The sequence below is a fragment of the Chenopodium album genome, chromosome 3 (assembly GCF_948465745.1).
Source record: "Chenopodium album chromosome 3, dcCheAlbu1.1, whole genome shotgun sequence".
Taxonomy (NCBI): domain Eukaryota; kingdom Viridiplantae; phylum Streptophyta; class Magnoliopsida; order Caryophyllales; family Amaranthaceae; genus Chenopodium; species Chenopodium album.
This window is the reverse complement of record NC_137836.1, coordinates 38,760,974-38,785,719: the sequence shown is the minus strand read 5'-3', so window position 1 is coordinate 38,785,719 and position 24,746 is coordinate 38,760,974. Positions and strand designations below refer to the sequence as shown.

The 24,746-nt window shown below is 37.1% G+C and overlaps 1 protein-coding gene across 5 annotated transcripts; it reads right to left on the bottom strand.

Moving 5' to 3' along the window:
• LOC145623946 (putative E3 ubiquitin-protein ligase LIN-2) lies at positions 1–23,532 on the bottom strand. 5 transcript variants are annotated; one of them, XM_081676864.1, is made up of 8 exons: positions 23,060–23,532; positions 21,711–22,492; positions 20,811–20,866; positions 6,645–6,917; positions 6,260–6,496; positions 5,218–5,337; positions 4,676–4,804; positions 2,031–2,575 (listed from the first exon to the last, which is right to left on the bottom strand). In XM_081676864.1, exons 2-8 carry the CDS (start codon positions 22,213–22,215, stop codon positions 2,501–2,503), a joined length of 1,395 nt encoding a protein of 464 aa, XP_081532990.1. In that variant the 5' UTR covers positions 22,216–22,492; positions 23,060–23,532; the 3' UTR covers positions 2,031–2,500. The 5 variants fall into 5 exon arrangements, with proteins under 5 accessions (XP_081532992.1, XP_081532993.1, XP_081532990.1 ...); XM_081676866.1 differs by lacking the exon at positions 2,031–2,575 and adding an exon at positions 1–138 and having other exon boundaries at positions 21,711–23,532; XM_081676863.1 differs by having other exon boundaries at positions 21,711–23,532.
• Between the last annotated feature and the right edge of the window lie 1,214 nt (positions 23,533–24,746).

Genomic DNA, 24,746 nt, shown 5'->3' with positions numbered 1-24,746 from the left:
CAAGCTTGATGATGCAGCTTCGGAAAAGGCCTCCTCCATTCAACTTTCCTTACTATACAAAGTTATCAAAAACTCTTCCTTTGTCAAAGTCTATAAACACAGTACTTCACGTTTCAATCATGCATCACAATAATACACCTGGTAAATGACAGACACAATAAAATTAGATTCCTAGTTCTAGCCTTTATTCCTCACATAATAGAGAGAATTAGAAATCTAATTAAGTGAGGGAGGAAGTACTATTTTAGAATAACTGACACAATAAAATTAGACACAATTCCAATGCATGAGGTTGACTGCAAATTGCAGCCATTTAATTTTTTGCAAATTGCATGAGGAAGTACTATTTGCAAATTGCAGCCATTTAAAGTTTATATTTTGCATTGCAGCCATTTAATTTTTTTTTTTTTTTTTTTTTTTTTTTTTTTTTTTTTTTTTTGTGCAAATTGCAGCCCAAAAGTTCGTATAAATTGCAGACCAATTCAACTTTTACATCGATTTACATGTCGAAAAATCTTCGGTTAAGGTTTTAGGGGCTATTTTAGTCCTTAAGAGTTCAAACTGAGCTCGAAATTAGCAAAAAAAAAAATAACATAAGTGTCTCGTTTTGCGTAACAAAAATATATCTTTGCGGGAAACTGTAAAAATGAGACATTTACATTATTTTTTTGCTAATTCCGAGCTCAATTCGGACCCCTAAGAATTTAAATGACCCCTAAAACCTTAAACAAAGATTTTTTAACATGTTAACCGATGAAAAAGTTGAATTGAGTTGCAATTTACAATTTATACGAACTTTTGGAATGCAATTTGCAAAACAAAAAATTTTAATGGCTGCAATTTGCAAAATACGAACTTTAAATGGCTGCAATTTGCAAATTTTCCTTTTTTTTTTTTTTGAAAAAAAAAACTTATATATATCTTCACAATAATAATTTTCTAGATATAATTGTTTTTAATACTTCTAAACACGATAGTCCAAGTTAGTATAAGTATAGTGGGAAAAAAAAAAAAAATGTATCACTTAATACTCCATCAGTTTTTAAATACATGCTCTACTTTCTTTTTCAGATCGTTTTTAAATATTTGCTTCATTTCCTTATTTAGAAAGCTTTTACAATATTTAATTAATTTCTCTCATCAAGTGGACCTAACAATATTAATTCCATATTCTCACTTCAATTCTCTCTACTTTTGGGTTTTTTTTCAATATCATTCTTCCACCAACCCATTACCTCTATATTTTATTACTTTCTCCAACTTTTAAGAGAGTGTTTAATACTTACTCAGTTTTTTTTTTTTTTTTTTTTTTTTTTTTTTTTTTTTTTTTTTAAATATTGCACCACTTGCTTTTTAAGGAAGTTTCACATATATTGCTCCAAATCTATTTTAGGAAAAGAAATATGAGTGTTCACACTATAAATACCCAACATACCCTTATTTTTTATTTTGTGTATACAATAACATGGACAACTTGGTATTTCTACCTTTCTCTCTCATCCTTTTTTCAGTACCAAAAAATTTGTGTCAAACCCTTATAGTGCAATAATAAAAGAACGGAGGAAGTATAATATTATCTTTGTTTTATAATCAACTAATAGGTAGCCCAAGCGTTGCCCTAAGTTACTACTTTTACTTGCAACCCCTAATTTTTAAGGGTTGCCCTAATACTAATATTTTACTTACAAAAACGTAAGTGGGTGTAAAAAGAGGTGGGCAACGTAAGAAAGGTTTAAAATTGTTGTGTATAAGATGCCCTTAAAAATTAGGGGTTGTAAGTAAAATGAGGGGGTCTACATACTACGTGGCAAAATGAGGGAGTCTACATGGCGTATCAACGTTCTTAGAAACGCTTTTTAATATATTATTATTGATATTGATTATAGATTCACCCATTTCATAATTTTTGTAACACTTTCACTTTATTCATTTGTAAACGCATTCAACAATAGTAACTTCCTTATCTCACATTATATATATGTATGTATATATATATATATATATATATATATATATATATATATATATACTTTTTTCACTCACTTTTTCTTATTATCCACAAATTGTCTTATACACAACAATTTTAAACCTTTCTTACGTTGCCCACCTCTTTTTACACCCACTTACATTTTTACACTCTCTATTGTCCTAATTTTTTTGTGCAAACAATAAATTTTAGAAAAATTTGTCACAAATAATTCAATCTTTGTGACTTTAGCCTCAAAATAAAGGTCGACTTATTTTTAATCAATCAAAACGTTGACTTATTGTGAGCTAACCAGGCAAATGTTAGCTTGTTCTTTACAAATTTTCCTAAATTTTAAGACATTATAAAACAAAGTTGATATACAATTAAGAGTTACAACAAGGGAAAGCTACCTAAAAAAGGTAGTAATGACTTTTCCAAGTTCAAAGACATTGAAGATTATGAAGACCAAGACCATCCGAGATCCTTCGCCATTTTAATGGCTCTCAGAGAAATCGGTAAAAATTTGCTTGCTTATGTTTTCCGTCCAACTCTTAAATCATGGCAATCCAAATGGTTCAAATCTCTCAACAAGACTTGGCTCCATGACTGGGCTAAGTTCAACAAAATGTGTCATTTAAAGTTACCCAATCATCGTAATATGATTACTCTTAATGTAACATGGAGTAATTTAGTCGTTAGAATAAGTATTATGCTGATATAACTTTCCCACAATAGTTATAAGATGTATTACTAGATAGAGTATAATCTAGTCCCTATGACTTATTTATGTTAATACTTTTAAGATCTTAGTTGTTAGAATAAGTACTAGGCTTATATAGTAAAACTATCCCCCAATATTTATATGATCTATAATTGGATTAAGTGTATAATCAATCTAGTCCTAATTTCTCCTTTTTCTTTATGTTAATAGTAATAAATCATTCAAATTAATAAAGCCAGTCACCACCCCCCCCCCCCCCCCCAAAAAAAAAAAAATGAAAAAAAAAAGACCTGAACTGAAGTGCAAGTACATCTTTAGATCTTTTTATACAGACATGACAACGCAGAATACAAGTCGCACAACTTAATAGGAATGCATTGCCTGTCTGAAGGTGCCAATTAAACCCTTTTGTTTAATATATACACTATTTTTACTCAATGGATGTCCATTTTCTCTGCTAATTTAAGAAGACTCGTGGGTTTTTCTTATACTACCACTAAAAGAAAATGGAATGAAAACAAATAACAAGGAAAAAGGGCAAAATAAAGTTTGGTTTTTCAGATACAACCATTAATTGTTGTTTGGTTTACATAAGAAAAGAATTCCTTGTACTCCATTCATTTTATTTTTTAAATGCATCGGTTTCACCGGCCCACACAATTTTAAGAAGGTGAGTTGAATGGAATATAAGTGGGTTTGTTGGAAACTAAAAAATAGATAGTGCTCCATTCGTCTCTTAATTATGCGTCTATTTTCCTTTAATGAGTTCAATATGTTTTGCATGTTTTGGGAATCTTTCTAATTAACGGTTCTACTTTTAGAAAATATTACCCTCATAAAACTTATTTAATTATTCTCATATCCCTTTTTCTTGCTGTGTTGGGCCTGTTGGCATCCTTTTTGTACTATTGAAGTCTCTTGTCATCAATTCCTAACCACACTTTTTTTTTTCTCTCTTCATTAATTTCCAACCACTTTTTTCTTTTTCCGTCTCTATCTCTATCTTCAACCCCAGATGTACAATTGTTCTTACAATCATGAGATTTAAAGAATCTCCAATTTCTTTAATTCCCATGAAAAAACCCAAGCAAGCACGTAATTAAAGGTCAGAGGGAGTAGGGTAATAGTTTATTAGAGAGAAGACGGATAATAAAAAAGTACAAGTGGGGACCATGTAAGGAGAGAGACAATATAAGAAAAAAGAAAAGGTAATCAAAAAGGAAAGTGATACTCTTAAAAAATGGCTGCAAAAGAAAGTTGTTGCACTAAAAAATAAAGGAGCAACAGATTGGGGATTGACTTATCGAGGTAGGAAACAATTTAATTACCATAGGTTTAGGAGAGGTAACAAATGGGAAGTAATAGTTACTCCTAGGAAATAAAGTGAATTAACTCACCTCTCATACCAAATAAAAAAGGTAATGGAAATGGTTAATTTATTCTGTTTCCGCTACTTAAAAACACTATACCAAACATGCTTTGATTATTTTCTTTGTTAATTTGATACTTAATATAGCCTGAATCAAGATAAATGTTTTATGTAATGGATAGAAAATCAACCCCAACAAAAAGTTACGGGAATGTGTGTTACGGTAACACTCGTAATATCACTTTAGGGTTTTTTTTTTCGTTCTTTGTTTGTTTTCATTTTGTCTTAGTCTCTATGCAATTATTTAGAAGGTTTAAGACGTATGTTTTAAACAAGGTTCCAACTATGTCATTACCACGTAGTAGTGGGCCAGTCAGTTGCCTTTTAGAATAAGGATGTATGGTAAAACCCTTGCAGATTCTGGGGGCAAGGGCACAGGGTTTGCTTGTATAGCCTGATCAGTAGATAAGGCCTTTAAAAGAGTTGGGGGTGGGGGGAAGGGTGATATAAATGTAAAATGTCAAATGCTACCTATATGCATTTTGATCAATCCATTATAATGCTTTTGATACTCTGTATTTGCTAAGTGATTGCCAATGTCAATGAAAAGAATTACCTTGACAAGTTTGTTAGCATATCCAACAAATAGAGCCCCTTGTACACAGCGTATAGCTGTTATTACAGAATCGCAAGCAATAGATCCAACTTCTAAAATGTCCATCTCAGATTCAGATCCTGTTATTTCCTACAATATCATTCATAATTGTTCAAGAAATATCACATGTAATAAAAGATAATTTAGCAACTTCTTGAATGTTAATGGATAAGACTATCACTTTCACCTTATATTTACTGAGCTCAATTAATTATTTTATTTTATTTTCACTAATATTAATTATTTGTGCTACAATTAAATTATTTACACTGAATTGGAATTAGTTTACTGATTTGTTTTTATATTTTTAAATTGAAGTTATGAATTTTATGGATTAAATCCTATTTTTCTTTAATGTAACTTAATTTTGCCAAATTAACTAATTTTTACTGAGAAAAAATTTATTTTACTGAACATAACTTATTTTAATTGAACTATAAATAATTTAAGAGAACAAGGCCTAAGTTACAATGCTATCGATCGTCTAGATTTTGTAAACATACCAGGACGTTTATAGTCCGGCCCCATCCTCCAAGAAAAAGCCACCTCCCATCCATTGCAAGAGCAAGAATGGCCCCATTATGGATTTTTGTTGACGTTTTAAATTCATCATTAATCCACATCTGCAAAATTTGAAGTCAGTTTAGTGTCACTCAAATAGATAAAGTAATAAATATAATAAAATCTAATTTGCTTCCCCCCTCCTCCCTCCTCATCAGAGAACAAAATTATTTAATCTATTTAAAATATGTTGGCCACGAGTACTAGAAAAACCTAAAAGAATCATTTCAGTGCTTAATTTGCAGGTTCCCATACAAAAAGTCAATGTTTAATCCCTTTCTCAGACACTTATGTTGCTTGTGTAGAAAGCCCTTGCCTATAGAGTATAAATACGGTGGAGTAGCTAACATCTCCCAAAAAAAAAAAAAAAACTTTTAATTTGATTATAAAATATAAATATTTCTTGGCTAATCCAAAACATTAGAAAGGAGGGAATGGGAAGAAGAAATGGAAAATATCAGTAAGCGTAAGAGCAATTTTCACTAATATTGGAACAGGAAGTTCTAAAAGACATCATATTTAACACATCATGTAAACAAACAGTAGCCAAAAAAGAGACCTGTGATGTAAATCCTCAGCATTCAACAATATGATAAGAATATTTAGGAAAGAAATATATGGCAGGAAAAACAGTTAACTGCGAGTAGCTACCAGGCAGCACACTTGTATTCTTTCCGGAGGTAGTTCTAAGACTGATTAATTGCATACAGAGTATATTCTTTTGAGGAGTTAGCTTTATAAGAAAACTATAATTAATTGGTTGGTCAATATATATCTCACCTTTTCAATGTAATAAATTATGATTAACAAGCTGATTATTGCTCATCTGAAAAAGAATGTGCTAGTTGTCAACAGGTATTAGCAAGGACAAGAGAATGCAGTCTATACTTCAATTAATGTCTATAAAAACAGTTCGTAGAGGATTTCCAATATTAATTGTTGCAACCAAATGGACCAAAGAAAAGTAGGGTTTGATTTCAAAACCTTTATACAGCCATTCTCATGAGCGGCAATGATCATATTTTGGTCCGCAACAAGAGATAGCACGGATGACACTGTCCCAGGAATGTCTTCGCCAAATACTGCTAGAGGACTGTGATCGTGAAGACACCACAATCGAACGGTACCATCCCAACTTCCACTGTAAAGAATTCCATTGCACAATGCTAGGGTAGAAACCACTGATTTATGACCCTCCATGCTGCACAGCAGGGTATAATCCTGAACAATACGAAAATTTTACAGGTTCCATGACTATACTGAATTGTTGATTAATAATCACTTAACACCCTTTCAGAATAGTTGTAAGAATTTCCTCGAAAAATTAATTAAATTAAAAAAAAAAAAAACAGCTGTAAAGATGTCTCACCCTTAATGACCAAGCTTTTATCAACCTGTCACCACTGCCAGTGTAGAGACAACCAGATTCGGAAACAGCTAAGGCATGAATGCCACTATAACGCCAATCTTTTTCCTCATACCACTTCTTCAAGGGTTCTTGAGCTAAAGTCTCATTTATTTCCCAGGCATATATACCACCTCCACGGTCGGCACTGATACACAAAGGCGTTTCTTGATTTAAAAAGACCAAAGCCATGACTTTGTGTTCATGACCTTTAAACGTATGCACATGCACAAAATCCTGCACCAATTGAATCAAACAATAAGAAAGTTATAGGTGGGACCGTGGGATGATGGAAGATTAAAGAAAGAATAGATGAACTTTAAAACATAAAACAGGATATGGTCCCACATAATAGCAAACCACATGTTACTAGCACAATCATGGCTTTTCCTTTTGGTAAATATTTAAAGCAATCATTATGCATCGAATGAAATTTGAAGAGACAAAGCATGTTTCTTTAACTTATCCTAGCCTTTAGATTCTCAAAGACCTATATGCTTAAGTGGTAAATTATACTTCCTCTATATTATAATCTACTGGGCTTGCCTCAGTTTATCTCCTGGATAAACATTTGATGTTTACTAAGGGGTAAATCTGTAAATTTCTATATAAAATGAAGGACATATTTGTAAATTGCACTATCATTCATCTTCTTCCTACCTCACGCACATCAATGGATCTCTTCTTCCTCCTTCCTTCACCCACCTCCATTACAAGCATCTGTTTCTTCCTTCGACACCTTCATCTTCTTCTTCAAGCTACTTCAATGAATTCGCCAACACCAACATCACCATTTCCGGCGGCCGCCGAATTAAACGAAAACCCTAATTAAAAAGGGAGGAATATAGGGTATGGTTAGCCCTTAGAGGGTAGGTGAGCTTTCCTCCTCCATTGAAGCTAAGCTTTTTATTATGAGATTGCTTATGAGCTTTTGTTCGTCATTGAAGATGACTCACGTTAATTGTAGCAGTGAATTATTTGCTCTCTTTTTTTTTTTTTTTTTTTTTTTTTTTTTTTTTTTTTTTTTTTTTTTTTTTTTTTGCATATCAAAGCAATGTAATTACCCAATTGCCACTAGATAAACATTGTTTGTTTATCTAGGAGATAAACTTGAATTTTCTCTAATCTACTTGCAACATTTCTATTACACATTTGCCAATATCTTTAATAATGCACGTATAATATATATATATATACTACTATTAGATTTCAATAAAATTATACATTGAGACGGATCTAACAAAAATCTCATATGACTACGTTTTTCTTCAAGTATATATCACGAAATTTAGTTGAAGTGGAATATGTGAATAGTGAACACTGTAGAAATGTTGCAAGTAAAAGAAGATGGAGGAAGTAAATACATACTTATAAAGTTATAATTGAATATATATCTTTGCTAAGCAAATCTCCTACTTTAATCCAAGTGGAGGATGAGAATCATAGGGGATTAAGTTTATATGATCAAATCCTTATTCTCCACTTCTATTCAGTCCTTTGTGGGATTCAGAAAGCATGGGAAAAAATGGCTTGAATGGTAATACATTTTTGCCATCCCATAGTGAATGAAAGGGATGATCTTGCCAAAGTTATACATTTCAACTTTAATTCTCTTCTGTTTGATTTTTTTTTTTTTTTTTTTTCATACAGTTGAAGTGTGCATTAAGTGGTATCAAACCTCCAAAAACGGAAACTAAATTAAATATCACACACTTTGAGCTCAAACATGTGAGCTTGAATGAGAAACTTTACCCTGATGAAATTAAGGAACAGAAAGGAAATAAAAAATAGAGCGAAACTGCAGCCCTAGGTGCAGGGAAGTACTAGCTTTATGCAAAAAATAAGAGTCAGGGAGCAAGTTCCAGCTCTAAGAATTCCAATTGCAGTATGTTTATGAGGGAGAGTATATGCAACAGAAAGTCTGAAGCAACTTGATCAAGAGATTACCAGTGTTTCTGAGGATGATGGCCTCAATTAGTGGCATTGGCATATGAATTCAGACAGCACAGACAACTCTAGTTAGCTTGATCAAAGTCTGGCTCAAGCTTGGTTAGATTCAAGCCCAAGCCAGCTCTGAAAGCTTCAAAGCCAGACCAAAGCCTATGCCAACTGTCACGTTTGGCATACAAGTCACGCTTCCACCCTTTTGCATTCAAGCTGGGCTCGAGCTTGTTAATCTTTGACCTGGCCCTCTAGGAGATCGAGCAATGTAAGCTGAGCAAGATCAGCTTGAACTTGAATCAACTTAGTTACACCCTAATCAACGCCCTAAAATTGATAAACAAATTAATACAGATACTAAAGCGGAGGGCAGGAAAATTCTAATTCTATAATAATAATAATTCCATCAGCAGAAGGAACAACGAGCCACTGAACTCAAGGTTTAAGAGGTCTGGCAACTTCTATGACATGTCAAATAAAATGGAGGCCAACAGTTGAAAAATTGGCATATGTCATGAATAAGATGCTAAAATCAGGCTCCCTTCATGTTTATTCTGACCAGCCACATGAAAAAAAATAATAAGGTTTAAATGGCAATTAGATATAGCCATATAGGTTTGCAGGAACTCTGGAAGTCTCCCTCAGTTCAGGGAATAGCTGGTAGACTTACATTTTGACAGAATTCCAGGATCTGTGATAAGACTGGAGTTTTTACAGAAAGTAAAAATAGGCAGTTGTAGAGGCAAAATTCTGATAAAAGGTTATGAGCTTTTTGAGGCTAAATTTTGTGAGGGTAAATGAGTGGAATTTTTCAATATTTAAAAGGACACATCTACTTGAATGGATGCAGCTGGATCCCAAGGGGGTTCAAAGGAAAGAATGAAACATCTAAAACTCTAAAAGTGCTTTTAGCCAAACATCTATATGTCATAGATTGGAGAGGGAAAAAAAAGATTCTAAAAGAAAAAGATAATGCATCAAGTAATTCTGCAAAATGGAGGAGGTTACACAGAAACTTGTCACCACCCTAGATCTGATCTATCCAGAAGAACTTAAGCAAGATTGGAAGTTCATGCCTAGTGTAGAGAGCTTTTCGACACTGCAACTAATTCCAAAATACTTAAATTCACTTCTTTCAGGGAAAAACGTTAGAAAATTGAGGAGGAAATAAGAAAATCGAATGCAAATCTCGGAAAAAAGTTTGACAAACATAGAGGAATGATGTAGAGATCTCTAGAATTTAATCACACAGCATTCCACTATTCCACAAGCAGCATTTTTCTGTCTATTACCTCCCTTGAATTTAAACATGCTTTGGGAGATTAATAGCATGGATCAAGAGTTGATTGTAGCTAGAAGCTGAATAATAGCAGAATTTTGTAAAGTTGCAAGATAAAGAATGATAATCTAGCTGACAGTATTATAAATATGGTAGTGAATGAGCTTGTTTTAAGCTCTGGTTGGTCAGACAAAACTAGTTAGAACCTGAGAAACAATTGTAAGATTGAAAGTTCGATGAAACTTTTTATGCTAGCTAATTATAGATATGTCTGTTGAAGTCACTTGATGTACTAGCTGAAATATTTAAATGACAACAAAGGTGTTTTAATGTTTTGTAATAGTTCACCTTCCTTCCACTTACTTTAGAACACCATTTGAATCATAAGCTTCCAAAAAGTTACAACTATTATAATGCTATTCGGAACATAATTAATCATAACCATTACTTTCTTTAGAGTAGGCTGTTGACCATCTAATTAGTTATAAAAGATGGATGTGTGGTTGTGGGTGTGGGTGGGTGTGAGTGGGTGGGTGGGTGGGTGTGTGTGTGGGGGTGAGACTTTATTATTAGTGTATGAGAAATGCATTAAAAGGGGAAATGATTGATAAATATCATACTCTTCCATGGAAATAAAAGAATTGACGAACTAAATATTAGTTAGCAGAATATATACACTATAATATACATCCATGACTAACTTTTCAGCTTTTTTAAAAACTATTTCATTTTGTTAGTCCCTCAGTCCCTAGATATAAGCCCCATTTCTCATTTGGGTGGGGTCCATCATTCACAAAAAATTTTAAATGCACATCAACAAATTGTAATAAGCTATTAGCTTATTAGATCAAGTGGCTTGACTAAATGATTATATTAGCTGGTTTCACTAGCTAATTGTATTTGTTGTTTGTATAAGTGTTTGGTAAGTAGCTTTTAGCTAATAGCTAACTGATCTCGTAAATGACACAAGGACATAACAGAATTTATTGTAGAGTATAGTAATATACATCTATATGGTAAATATTTGAAATAAGATAGTTGCATATAATATACTTTAACTAACACAACAATTTGAAAAAGCAATGGTTCATGGTCTAACAGTTTTTAAATATACAAAATTCCCAAGTTATTGATCTATTACTAAATTAATTGCAATGTCTTACTAAACTGCAGAAATGATGGAAAATAACATAAATTTACTCATATTTATTTATTGAAGTTTTCGCATAATAAGATGTCATACTTAAAAATAGTTATTTCAAGGTAATGAATACATCTCTTTTTTTTTTTTTTTTTTTAGAAGAGAATACATCTCTTTTTTAATATACATTTGTATTTTTAATATCACTATGTTTTAGTATAAAAATAAAATTACAACTAAAGACCTTTCCATACTATTCTTACAAAAAATAAAAAAATAAAATAAAAAAATAAAAAAAATTATGATCTACCTACAATAAAATTAGCCAACTCTTTGTTTCCTTTTGGCTCACCAAGTCACCCATAATTTCCTTCTTTATTTATCTTTTTTCATCCTTCTCTACCATTTTTTTCTATGTAACAAAAAATCAGTAGGTCAAAATCATCCAATTACAAATACTCTTATCTCCAAAAAGAATAATTGTTCATCTTTTTTTTTTCCCCCTTAATAATTCTTCTTCCCTCACTTTCTCCTAATTTTCAACCCAATCAAGAGATCCACAACAATAAGCGTAGTCAAAGGTGGAATTTTATGAGTTTCCCAGTGAATGAAGCTCCTCTCCAATCAGTATAGGAAAAAAAAAAAAAAAAAGTGTTCTTGTACATTTGTGAATTTATATAATTTGTTAGGGTTACAAATCAGTCCCTTATTTTGCTTTGGTTTGAGATTAATTTGGGTAAGCATGCCAATTTGCAAGGATTCTATAAAGCTCTCATCAGAGAACACTACCTTTACCAGCATTTTTGAATTACCTCTTTGGACCACAAAACTCTAGTTGAAACCACTAGTCACAAAAACACCAGAAATAACTTTTAAGCCTTGTCAAATAGCTAATATGGCCTAAATAAGCTAAAATCTCATAAAATTGAAGAGTGCCATTTCTGACATTCAAATGATATTAAACTAGGGAGATTTAGGCACTTTTTGAGCTCCTTTTCTAGCTATTTTCTCCTCTCTTCCTTTACCTTGCATGCTTAGGCAGTTAATTGAGGGAAATGCACATATTCAATTTCTTTCTCCACTTTGTTGGTTTTCCCCTCTCGTTCTTTCATTCTCATTGCTTTAGTCGTGTGCAGGAAAGGAGACTGTTTCGAGGATTTTTGCTAAGTTTATAGCCATGGAGATAGCAAGAAGAGGCTTGGAAGAAAAAGAATTCAAATAAGGCTAAGTAGCAGGTCATGGCCTCATCGCGTCCACACTTCTTTAGAAGCATGTAGAGGAGATTTTTGTCTGCATAGCTCACCAAGGGTAGCGCGGTGTCACGTGCCGACTACTTTGCCCTAGTCACGCACCGTGCGCCACCCACTTATAGTCCGTCGTAAGACGAGTCAGACTTTCTCCCTTGGCACTACTCCTTGTGCCTACGTAGCACAACCTTTTGTGCTGGTCAAATATGATTGCTAGCACGTCCCCTTGGTGCTAACACGTCCCCTTGGTTGAATTAAGCACTCACCCTTAGTTCCTTAGTCCGAATTTACGACTAAGTGTCGTAGACAATTGAGCACACAAGCTATCACCCTTGCTAGTATGCCCGATCACTCACTTGGCACCCTCGTGCCTTGGTTTTCCTCACACTCTCTAAGTGTTGGAAGGAAAGGGTTGAGTTGCAAGAGAACACAAGTGCTTTTGGAAGGCTTTTTGTATTACTCTCAACTTAAATGTACAAATGATGCCTTAGAGCCTATTTATAGTGTTCCATCCTACTTACAAGTTTTCTCTAGAACGTTCCTAACCTCCTCAAATGGAGGGTTCTAGACTACAACAATCTACTACTCTCTAGATTATTCCCACCTCCAAAGGAACATACATACAAGGAGGTTTCTACACACTTCCTACCTAGAATGCTAAGAACTAGCCTAGAACATTCTAGAAACTTACATACAAAATGTACATACATTGAAGAACCTAGAAGACTTCTAAGATGTACTAGACCTTCCTTGATTATTATAGAGTCATCCACTCACGAATAGTCTTCCAAAGAACCTTATAGATAGCTCCGGAACCTTCTAGAAGCTTCCCGCGTTTTCCGGGCTACCTGCTGCACAAACTTGTATTTCGGGACCTCGTTTCGGAAAACCGACACCACCATCGTCTTCCTTGGCCCAAAATACGGTGGACCCCCTAATTTGGGCCCATTTGGACTTCATTTGGGTCTCCAAATGACCCATTATTGCGTTACTGTCACTTGGGTGTTCACTAGGATTTTAAGCAGGGTGCTAAATAAAGCTCTTTAGGGGGAAGTGCTTACCTGGGCACCATGGTTACAGATTAATTCACTGGAAGTGTAATAAAAATAGAACTTAGTAATAAAGATGCAATTTTTATGAGGGAAGAAAACAGTTGATTGATTGATTAAAGGCAAATAAAGCTGAAAGCTTGAACATATGGTGGCTTCAGGCCACGACTCTCTAGGGAGTACCTTGAGGGTACAACTCTCCTTAACCTAGAATTTACCAAATGACTGCTTACAACACACTCCCCCTTCCCCTTTCTTATATTTACAAGACTAGCCAAAGACAGAAGAGACAAAATGGAATATTGCAGCTGTCACATCCTCAGAGGGTGATGCTACACTGCTCACTGATTGGTAGGTTGATTAGGTGGCTTTCCCTGCTGTGCTTGTGGCTGCTGCATTTGCTGTATTTGTTGTGCTTGTGTCAGCCCTCTTTTGCCCTTACGTTGGTATGTAATCCAGCCCTTATGCTTGGTCTTCCCAGCGTTCATTACATCTCCCCCCCCCCCCCCCCTTCAAGAGGCACCTTGTCCTCAAGGTGAAAGGAGGGAAATCTCTCTTGAATCGCTGCTGCCTCTTCCCAAGTTGCTTCAATTAAAGGCATCCCTTGCCATTTGATCAACACCTCCAAAATGTCAGGGTTACTCTTGGCAGTCCTGAAGTCCAGCACACTCTCAAGCTCAGCTTTTAGTTCCAGCTCTTCTGTCAGCTGCATAGGTATGGTAGGACTTGCCATCTGCTCTCCTAAGGCACGCTTAAGCTGAGAAATGTGAAACACGGGGTGGACTTTACAAGTGGCTGGCAGCTCCAGCTTATAGGCCACTTGTCCGACGCGCTGAACCACCTTGAAAGGCCCATAATAACGGGGAGCTAACTTCTCATTTGGACGCTTTGCAAGGGATTTTCGCCGATAAGGCTGTAACTTCAAATAAACTAAGTCTCCCACCTGGAATTCTTCCTCTCTTCTTCTCAAATCCGCATTATTTTTCATCCTTTGTTGAGCCCGGATCAAATTCATGTGTAAATCGTCCAATATCCAATCTCTTTCTTTCAGCCATTCCTCTAACTTGTCCACTGGTGTTTGCCCACGGCCCACCTTAATCAACTTGGGAGGGTCCTTCCCATACACTACTTGAAAGGGTGTAAACCCAATGGAGGCGTGATAAGAAGTGTTGTAGGCATATTCTGCCCAATGCAACCATTTGCCCCACGACTTGGGCTTCCCATTAACAAAACAGCGCAAGTATGTTTCCAAGGTTTTGCTAACAATCTCACTTTGGCCGTCGGTTTGGGGATGATATGCGGTGCTCCTTTTTAGGTCCGTCCCTTGTAATCGAAACAATTCTTTCCAAAATATACTCATGAAAATACGGTCCCTGTCCGACACAATTGATGTGGGCATCCCATGTAACCTCACGATCTCCTTAGTGAACACTTCCGCAATCGTCAAGGCATTAAATGGATGCTTCACCCCAATGAAGTGCGCATATTTAGATAGTCGATCAACTACAACCAATACCAAATCTATTCCTCTTGAATTCGGAAGTCCTTCCACAAAATCCATGGTTATGTCTTCCCAAATGCTCTCGGGAATGGGTAAAGGTTACAATAATCCTGCCGGTTGCAATTGTGAGTGTTTAGCTTGCTGACACGCCGCACATTGCCTCACATGTCTTCCCATATCCTTTCTCATCCCCTCCCAATACCATTCAGCAGCAGTCTTCGTTTCACCTTGGTGTCCTCCCACTAGACTGTCATGATACTCCTTCAACAGTGTGGGGATGAGGGCTGATTTTTTTTGGATCACCACTCTTCCTTTAAAGAGTAGCCTACCCCCTTCAAGTGCAAATCCCACATGAGCATCCCTCCCTGCCTCCAAATCTGCTATCACCTTGCAGGGCCTCATCGGCCTTCACCTCTTCGTCTAATTTTCCCCAATTGATATCAGAGATTGAAACCATTGAAACCACCAATTCTCCCGTTCCCTCCCCTCGTCGGGATAAGGCATCTGCCACCCTATTGCTTGCACCCGGTTTGAATTGGATCTCAAAATCAAAGCCCAATAGTTTTCGAACCCATTTTTGGTACTCACCACACACTTCCCTTTGTTCCATTATGTATTTTAGGCTCTGTTGATCGGTCCTCACCACAAAATGACGCCCAAGCAAGTAGTGCCGTCACTTAACCACTTCCAAACAAATGGCCATCAGTTCTTTCTCGTATATGGCCTTGGCTTGTGATTTTGGGCCTAGCAGCTTGCTGTAAAAGGCTATGGGCCGCGATTCTTGCATTAGCACAGCCCCCAACCCAAAGCCCGAAGCATAGGCTTCGATGATGAATTTTTTGTTGAAGTCTACTTCAGCAGCTCGAAAGCTTTTGTGGCCTCGGGTGTCCACCCAAAATTGTCCTTCCATAGCTGATCGGTGAGAGGTCTTGCAATTTGCGCGTATCCCTTGATAAATTTCCGGTAATAACCAGTCAATCCGAGGAAGCCACGCAACTCCTTCAAGCCTTGTGGTTTCGGCCATTCCACCATGGCTCTTACCTTCTCCAAATCCACTGCCACGCCTTCTTGTGACACCACATGACCCAAATATGCAACACTCGCTTGGCCAAATTCGCATTTTTTGAAGTTAGCCACCAATTCATGCTCTTGTAACTTGGATAATACCACCTTTAAGTACTCCAAATGGCTCACCTTTTCAGGGCTATAGATGAGTATATCATCGAAAAACACAAGTACAAACTTCCTCAAAAACGGTCGGAACACCTCATTCATAAGGGCTTGGAAGGTGGCCGGTGCGTTGGTAAGCCCAAACGGCATTACCAAGAATTCATAGTGCCCTTCGTGGGTACGGAAGGCTGTTTTATGAGTGTCCTCTTCCCTCACCAATATTTGGTGATACCCCGATTTGAGGTCAAGCTTAGAAAACACGGCTGCCACATGGAGTTCATCGAGTAATTCATCTAAGATGGGGATGGGGTACTTATCGGGAATTGTTTCCCGATTCAATGCACGGTAATCCACGCAGAATCTCCAGGAGCCGTCTCTTTTCTTTACCAATCGATATGGCCTTACGCTCACGGGGTTGCTCCCTTCCTTTAGCACGATTGCATGCTCGTGCCCCCTCTTAGGAGGAAGCCCTTTTGGGGTTGAGAAAACCTCTTTAAATCGCTCAAGAGTCTCAGCTAACCACCCCGGCACAGCGGCTCCCATGTCTCCCTCCTTTTCCACCGCCTCCACGCGGTTGATCTCTAGCCATAATCCCCCACCTTCATGGCGCAAGGTACGGAGCATGGCCTTGAGCGTAATTTGAGTTCGCTCCAAGGCTGGATTTCCCCTCAAGACGACCTTTTCAGCACCCACCATAAAGCTCATGAGATGAGTCTTCCAGTTATGAACCACCGGTCCAGCTTCTCGAGCCACTCAATTCCTAGAATCAAGTCGGCATTGCCTAATCGGAGCGGTAAGAAATTATCCACCACTACGAACCCGTCCTTTAACACGACTCTCACGCCCTTGCACCGACCTCTACCCCAAATTACACTCCAATTCCTGAGTACCCTCCACCGTCAGTCCCACCTCGGTCACCAGTCCATCGAAGACGAAGTTGTGGGTAGCCCCCGAATTTACCAAAACTACCACCGCTTTAGGCCCAACTCTTCCCTCAAGCTTCATCGTTCGGGGGTTAGAAAGACCCACCACGGAGCAAAGGGAAGCCCCTGCCGTCACCTCCTCCTCGTTGTGGTCGATCTCCGGCGTGCTCGTAGAGTCAACACCGTAGTCTTCGGCCCCGCCTAAAATCAACACGCTCATTTCCCGATTTTTACATCGGTGGCCCACGCTCCAACGCTCATCGCATCGGAAGTAGAGGCCTTTCGCCTTCCTCTCTTGGTGTTCAGCATCTGTCAACCGCCGTGGTTCGCCGGTTTTCGCGGAAGAGAAGCTGCTGCTCTTAGGATGGTTTACTGAGGCTTGCGACTCGGTTGGGGCCCTAGGCCAACCTTTGGTGGTTGACACGGGCTGGGTTGGAGTTCCATAGGTATTAATTAAGCCTGGCCCAATAGAGGCCTTAGGCCCACTGCTGCTGCTGGGTATGCTCCTACCCGACCCGATATATCCGGATCCCCTCTTGATTCCTCCAACCCGGTTCCGTTCCTCCACCCGACCCGCGATTTCCATTGCTTGCTCCAAGTTAAATGGACTCATTATCCTCACATCAGCCTTGATTTCCTCCTTTAATCCATTAATGAAATGCCCCATCATTATCGTCTCTGGTATATCCTCCAAGGGTGCCGACAACTCGATGAATCTCTTCCTATACTCCTCCACGGTGGTCTCCTGGGAGGCGGCTAGCCATTGTTCGTGGAGACTGCCGGCGTGAGTTGGCCTGAACTAGCGCAAGACTCGACTTTTCAGGCTCTCCCAAGTCGGAATAGGGCGCCGCCTGTTCTCCCATTGGAACCATCTAGAGCGTCACCCTCTGCCTGCAATTTTTGATCTTCGGTGAGTTGATAGAGTTGAAAGTATTTTTCTCCCTTGAGTATCCACCCATCGGGATCCGGACCCTCAAAGAGTGGCATATCGAGTTTCCTCGGTTTCCAACGGTTTTCTCCACCGCCCCCAGCGTCGTCGAAATATCGCCGGTTGTAGTTGTTCCCTTGACCCTGCTCCTGATTCCTCACATTCACCAAGTTCCTTAACTCCTCGACTATGTTACCTGGACACGGCATTTTGGCCGGCATACCCGGGTCGATACGACGCGACACCGATCCGGGTATGAAATCCGTTCCGGATACTCCATTTTGTTCTCGGGTACGGCGGCCATTGAAGGAGTTGAAGCTTTGAAGAAGATGAAGACGGTTCTCAAACAATTTCGAAGATGAACACGATTACGAGTTTTCTCAATGCAGTTTTCTCTCTCTTTCTTCTTTCACGTGTATTTACTTATTTAATTTCTGAAGTTTTTGACTTTTTTTCTCCCTCCTCTCTCCTGATTTACCTAGCAGTAACATTTTTTTTTTTAATATATGTGCTTAAGGGTGGCGGCTAGGGTTTTGTTTTAATTGGTAAAAAGCTTAAAAGGCCTTAAACCTATGTTTCTCTATCAACAACTTGGGCTTTTTTTAAATAAACAACTTGGGCTTTTTATTTTGTTTACTTTTTTTTAGCAATCCACTCACCTAGATATAAAAATCTATCAATAAAAACCACCTATATAATTTTTGATATATTATGGACAAAATTATTGCCGTATCCGTACCCGAGTCCAATGTTAAGACGGTGTCCCCGTGTCCTAAATTTTTGAGAATGGCGTATCAGACACTCGGATACGTACCAATATCGGATACCCGTACCCGTGTCAATGTAACATAGCTCCTCGAAGAACTGGGTTTGGGTGGTGGTGTTTACCGTCATCTGGGCTTCTTGTTGCTGCCGGAACAACTCGAATCGGTGGTCAAGTTGCTAAACAGCCTCCTCCATCGATTTCTTTAAGGACTCCTCCTGCGTCTTCAACGCGGTCTCCCCAGTTGGCCTTGAACTCCAGTCATATCTCTGGGTGGTCGAAATAACCATTTTTTTTTTTAATAATAGGGGTTAGGGTGGTGTTTTCCGGTGCCGGCGGTCGCAGGACCACCGCTCTGATAACACTTGTAACATATTACTTCACTGGAAGTGTAATAAAAATAGAATTTAGTAATAAAGATGCAATTTTATGAGGGAAGAAAGCAGTTGATTGATTGATTAAAGGCAAATAAAGCTGAAAGCTTGAACATATGGTGGCTTCAGGCCACGACTCTCTAGGGAGTACCTTGAGGGTACAACTCTCCTTAACCTAGAATTTACCAAATGACTGCCTACAACACACTCCCCCTTCCCCTTTCTTATATTTACAAGACTAGCCAAAGACAAAAGAGACAAAATGGAATATTGCAGCTGTCACATCCACAGAGGGTGATGCTACACTACACTGCTCACTGATTGGTAGGTTGATTAGGTGGCTTTCCGTGCTGTGCTTGTGGCTGCTGCATTTGCTGTATTTGTTATGCTTGTGTCAGCCCTCTTTTGCCCTTACGTTGGTATGTAATCCAGCCCTTATGCTTGGTCTTCCCAGCGTTCGTTACACACCAAGGGCAAGCCCCCTAGCCACGATTATGCCCTGTTGCCTAGTGACACAAATGACGCCCATAGTTGGCAAGGGAGATGACCCGTGACAGCGGGCACCATTAGAATAGATTGTTGAATGATAGGAATCCGATCTTCGCTTGTTGTTACAGTCTTCCCACAATTATTGATTATTCTCTTGAAATAAAAGATTGGGGAGGATATTACCTTGAAATTGAGGGCCCCTTTCAATTTTTAGGGTACGTTGAAAATTGAATCCTTGCATATTACAGAAGCTAATGTCATAGGTGAATCAGGAAAAATATTATCATTCGAAGCAATTTAAGGGTTAATGTTAATTAATTTTTATGGTTAAAAGGGTTAAAATTGGGGCAAAATAAAATTGCATCGGAAAGGAAAGAATATATAAAAGAGGGATTCTAGAGAATAGATGCATCCTTTAATGACTAAAGCTTTGGAGGAAATGAAAAAAATGAAGATGTATATGGGAAGCTTGGAGCTCCATGGTGTGGAATTATATGAAATAAATGAAAATGCTGTTTTGGAGAAAAAAAGGAGTGCAAATAGAAGAAGATGAGTGTAATTAGAATAAAAAGTTGTCACTTGGTTGGCATGCACGGGTCGACACCAAACAGATTTGGTTAATGGCGGAAATAGAGTAAGGTTTCATCTTTAAAAAAAATAAAAATTGTTTAAGGTATTAATGTTCCCATAATCTTTTTAAAAGGTTATTTCTCCCAAAACGCTCCATATAGAAGGTTGATTCTAACAAATTTTCCTAAATTAAAATGTATATGAGTTATTAGGAGCAGTTAATGCCAAAAGTTATGACTCTTCATAATATCACTATAATGTAGAAGGCATCCTTACCCTACATAAGGAAGTCACGTACTCATAAAAAAGATACACTTCCTCTATTTTCATTACTTGGAACACACTTGAAGATATTTAACCAAGTAAAAGGACAAATTAATTAAAATAACTTTACCACCAATAAAAAGAGACAGTGGCTTAAAGTCATATTTTATTCATTCCATTTACCATTTTGAATCACTTCCTAAAATAACATGCCAAAGAAGTGTGGTGCAATTAAAAAAATAAATAAATAAATAAATTATGACACATCTTCCTACTTTCTTATCACTACTTATATCAAATACTACCCACTTTGCTCTAACATTAGGAAAAAAAGATAGCATTCATGATGCATTTATTCTCTTTCTGGAAACTAGAAAATAAAAAATCAGGCATATTGAGGAAATATACTATAGCCTATAGGTACTGGAAACTTCTAACACATCAACCAAAAATTTAATACATAAAATCAAGATTAAATCAAATTAATATACCTGTAAAGACCACACATTGATTGTTTTATCAAATGATGAGCTAAAAAGATACCCTCCTACAAAAGAAATGAACACACAATTTTACACATTAAAAGGTGAAACAGAAAACATTCCTTTTTATATCATCTCCGAGCTCTACCATAGTTCTTTATCAGCCAGGGTCTTTGTTCCCCACAAATATTTCCAGGTTAAAAATTTTTAAATTATTACTTACAAAGGATAGTAAATCAGGGTATTGAAGAGTTTTCTTCATAAGTGACACCTATACACAAAGATGGATATTGAAACTTCACTAGAGGTTTCAACCATCACATCAGAAGCATAACAAAGCTAATACCTTATTTCAGTCCAGTAAATCAATACAAATAGCAACCATGTTTCTATTTTCTCCTATGTTTCTTGTATGATGGTGAGTGATATTTATGTCACCCTTAGTGTAAGAATTTTTTACTCTAAGCAATTTTCTTTATCATTGTAGTTAGTTCTAATCACCTTTTGTTCCTTTATCAATTTATATGGAGCATGTCCCAAATATTCTTTATCAATTTTAGTTAGTTCTAATCACCTTTGTTTCTCATTTCTTGTCGGTTATGCTCAAAATGAGTTCATTCACAACGTATTTTTATATGTTCACATGCTTGCTTATGAATTAATAGCTTTGAAGCGAAGATTTGAAGTTTTGATAAGGGGAAAGGGAATATTAGAAGTTCATTTATCTATGATGCTTGATCTTGAATTTTATAAAGCTTAAATACATATGTGTTTCCTTATGTTTTTTTTTCCTTGAGCTTTTTGGTTAAATATTGTATACTTATCAGACCAAACAATAGCTATCTTTTTATAATCATGGAACATTATCAACTAATACAAATTACAATAAGCACACAGTGGAAATCTTACCTCCAACACATAATCCTGTTACACAATCCAGATGGCCTTGCAAAACCTTACATTGCAATTTACCAGCAGATAGTCCCTTAACAACATTATCAACTGTATTTTCCCCCACCAGATTACGGTTTGGTTTACAATCATCATGTTCCTCGGGTAACTTGGATATTCTTGATTCGTTTCTTGCATCATTAAAAATATTGCACAACTCTCCCAAAGCCAAACATTGGCCAATGTTCTCCTTCATGGATCCACTATCCAAGCTAGAGACATTATTAATAAAATGGTAAGATCTCAATCCTTTGATACACTTCCACACATCAGTTACAAGTGGTCGAGTTCCTGGATCAAAAGCCAAGCATTTGAGCAAAATCTCATGTACTGATGCATATTCAGTACCCACTGACGGCTCCAACATAGCATTTATCGTTTCTATCCACTGAAGATGCATGATTTTATACTCAGAAACCCGCTCATTCTTCCCTTGAAAGACAAATTTCAAGTAATTGTACATCTCTACAGAAAATTTATTCCCAATAAGGAGATTTATCAAAACACAGGCTAATAACCAGCTATCAGATTTATAACAAACTGGGTAACTCACATCATTTTTCTCTACCTCAATATTTCCCTACCAAGCAACTCCATCCACACTTCTGGGCTCACAAATGCACCCATGTCCAGCATGTTCCCAATAAGCAGTTCAGCGTTAAAATCATCGATTTCCCGCCCACCTTTGATTTCCTCCACAAAACACTCACGGAACTTCCTTCCCATCACCAAGGCCTCACCTATATCAATGCAAACATGCCCAAACTCATCAAAGCAAAGGCAAGACATATTCAAAAAACCACACACAAAGCCTTCTGAATGCAAACTGATAATAGCTTCACACAATTCAACACCAATTGACCCCAACAAACACCCCCATTCCGGGTTATGTTGATCAATCTCATACCCCGAATCTAATAACCCAGTATTTAATTTCTCAGTAACTAAATAAAGAACCCCATCATTTTCCACATCGAACCACCAGTATTTAATTTCTCAGTAACTAAATAAAGAACCCCATCATTTTCCACATCGAGCCAAAGCCCAAGAACCTTGCAAACTCTAGAATTTTTCATGGACACACCCAAAATGTTACTTATTTCATTCCTTTGATAATCACTCATCAAACTAAGAACACTCATAATTTTACCCACATAACTATACTCCAACAAAGGATCACTCAACACAAAACGCCCAACTTTAACAAGACCAACCACATGATTTTTAACTAAACGACACCGCATAATAAAAGATAAACTTAAATCCATAAAATTGGAACTAATGTTGATTCTACCAGTAGTACTAACCAATTCATCCTCAATGGAAACCGCGCCGTAGGGAAGAATCCAGTCCTTCCAAGCAGAATACAACTCCTCCGACCATATTCGGGGTAGAAAACGGCGTCGTAAAGAGGAATTGTCATCGAGAAGGGGTATGTTGGAATTATTCTTCTGGGGTTTTGAGTTGGTGTGTTGGTCTCGGTCTCGGTCTTGGTCTTGAAGGAGGAGGGAGAAACGGAGGAGGTCAATGTTCTTAGGGAGTGCGGAGGGGCCTTGAGGATTAGGGAAGTTGACGAGGTGAGTACAACATGGGCAGCGTAGGGTGTGCGGGAGGGTGATAGGGCGGAGAAGATTGAGGTGTGCGAGGCAGGGCTCGCACGCTGAATGCCCGCATCCGAGTACGCGGGGAATTGTGGTGTCGCCGTCGTAGGATTGTAGGCAAACTGGACATTCTGGTGGCTCCATGCCCCTTGCGCTGCTGGTGTTGGTGTCACAGGGTGTTTGTTTTGGGGGAGTTTGAGGGTGATATTATATCATATATTCCCTCCGTTTTTAAATATTTCCTCTAATTTTTATTTGTGGCCGTTTTTAAATATTTACTTCATTTTCTTATTTGGAAAGGTTTTACCGTATTTAATCAATTTCTCTCACCTAATGGTCCCAACATATATTCTTCTCCCCACTACTTTTGTTTTCTATAATATTTTATTCTTCCACCAACCCCACTACCTCCATATTTTATTATTTTCTCTAATTTCTCCTAAAACTCTGCGCATGGAGAATTGGAGCAAGTATTTAAAAATGGAAGGAGTAAGGGTTTGTTCACATTTACTTAATTTCAGTTCAGTTCAGTTCAGTTCAGCTCCAATCAGTTTAGTTCAGTTCAGTTCAGTCAGTTCAGTTCAGCTCTAGATTTCTCTCTCTCTTAAAATATTCATTTCAGCTCAATTCAGTTCAGTTCAGTTCAGCTCCAATCAGTTCAGTTCAGCTCAGTTCAGTAAATGTGAACAGGCCCTAACTAATACTACCTCCGTTTCTTTTTAGTTGACACGTATTTCTTTTTAGGAAGTTTTTTTTAGTTAACACATTTTTTTTTTTGGAATAAATTTTTTACGTTGCATTTACAAGGTACCCCACTTGCTTTTTCATTCTATCTCACTCTCTCTCTCTACTTCTTAATATGTATCTAAATCAAACACGTCAACTAAATAAAAACGGAGGAAGTATATAAAGCTAAACTGTAAGATTCCGTATTTTTATGTACTTTTATAAAGTATTTAAGTATGTATAAAGTATATTTTTAGGGCTCAAGTATTTTAATTAAATATTTTAAAGGGTTAACTTATTTTAACTATAAGTTTTTATAAAATTAAAATATATTTTGGGTCAAACGTTTATTAATTATTGGGCCTTATTTAAAATATTGTATGTAACGTAGTCCTACATACTTTTATTGGAATAACCCATTTAATTTAAAATAAGTCCAACCCAGTATTTGAACCCTTATGTGTCAAATATTCCATACTTCAAGCCCGCTTATTTATTTAACCTCAAACCTAATCCTACTTTACTCTATAAATATCCCTAAAAATCCCAAAAAAATTTCACACGAGATCAAAAATCAGATTTTTGGGGTAAATAATCTTTTCTTTCTTTTCTCTTATTTTTCTTTTCTTTATTTTTCTTTCTTTTTCTTTTCTTTTCTCTTTTCTTT

What these genes read in the sequence shown, in the direction of transcription:
- LOC145623946 (XM_081676863.1), bottom strand. Translation starts at nt 22,215, where the DNA reads ATGTACAATTACTTGAAATTTGTCTTTCAAGGGAAGAATGAGCGGGTT. An exon ending in TCAATGTGTGGTCTTTACAG is followed by an intron (nt 6,918 to 20,810) that starts GTATATTAATTT and finishes CAATTGGTGCAG; the next exon opens with GATTTTGTGCATGTGCATAC. An exon ending in ATGCTAACAAACTTGTCAAG is followed by an intron (nt 2,576 to 4,675) that starts GTAATTCTTTTC and finishes AACTTAGCCCAG; the next exon opens with TCATGGAGCCAAGTCTTGTT.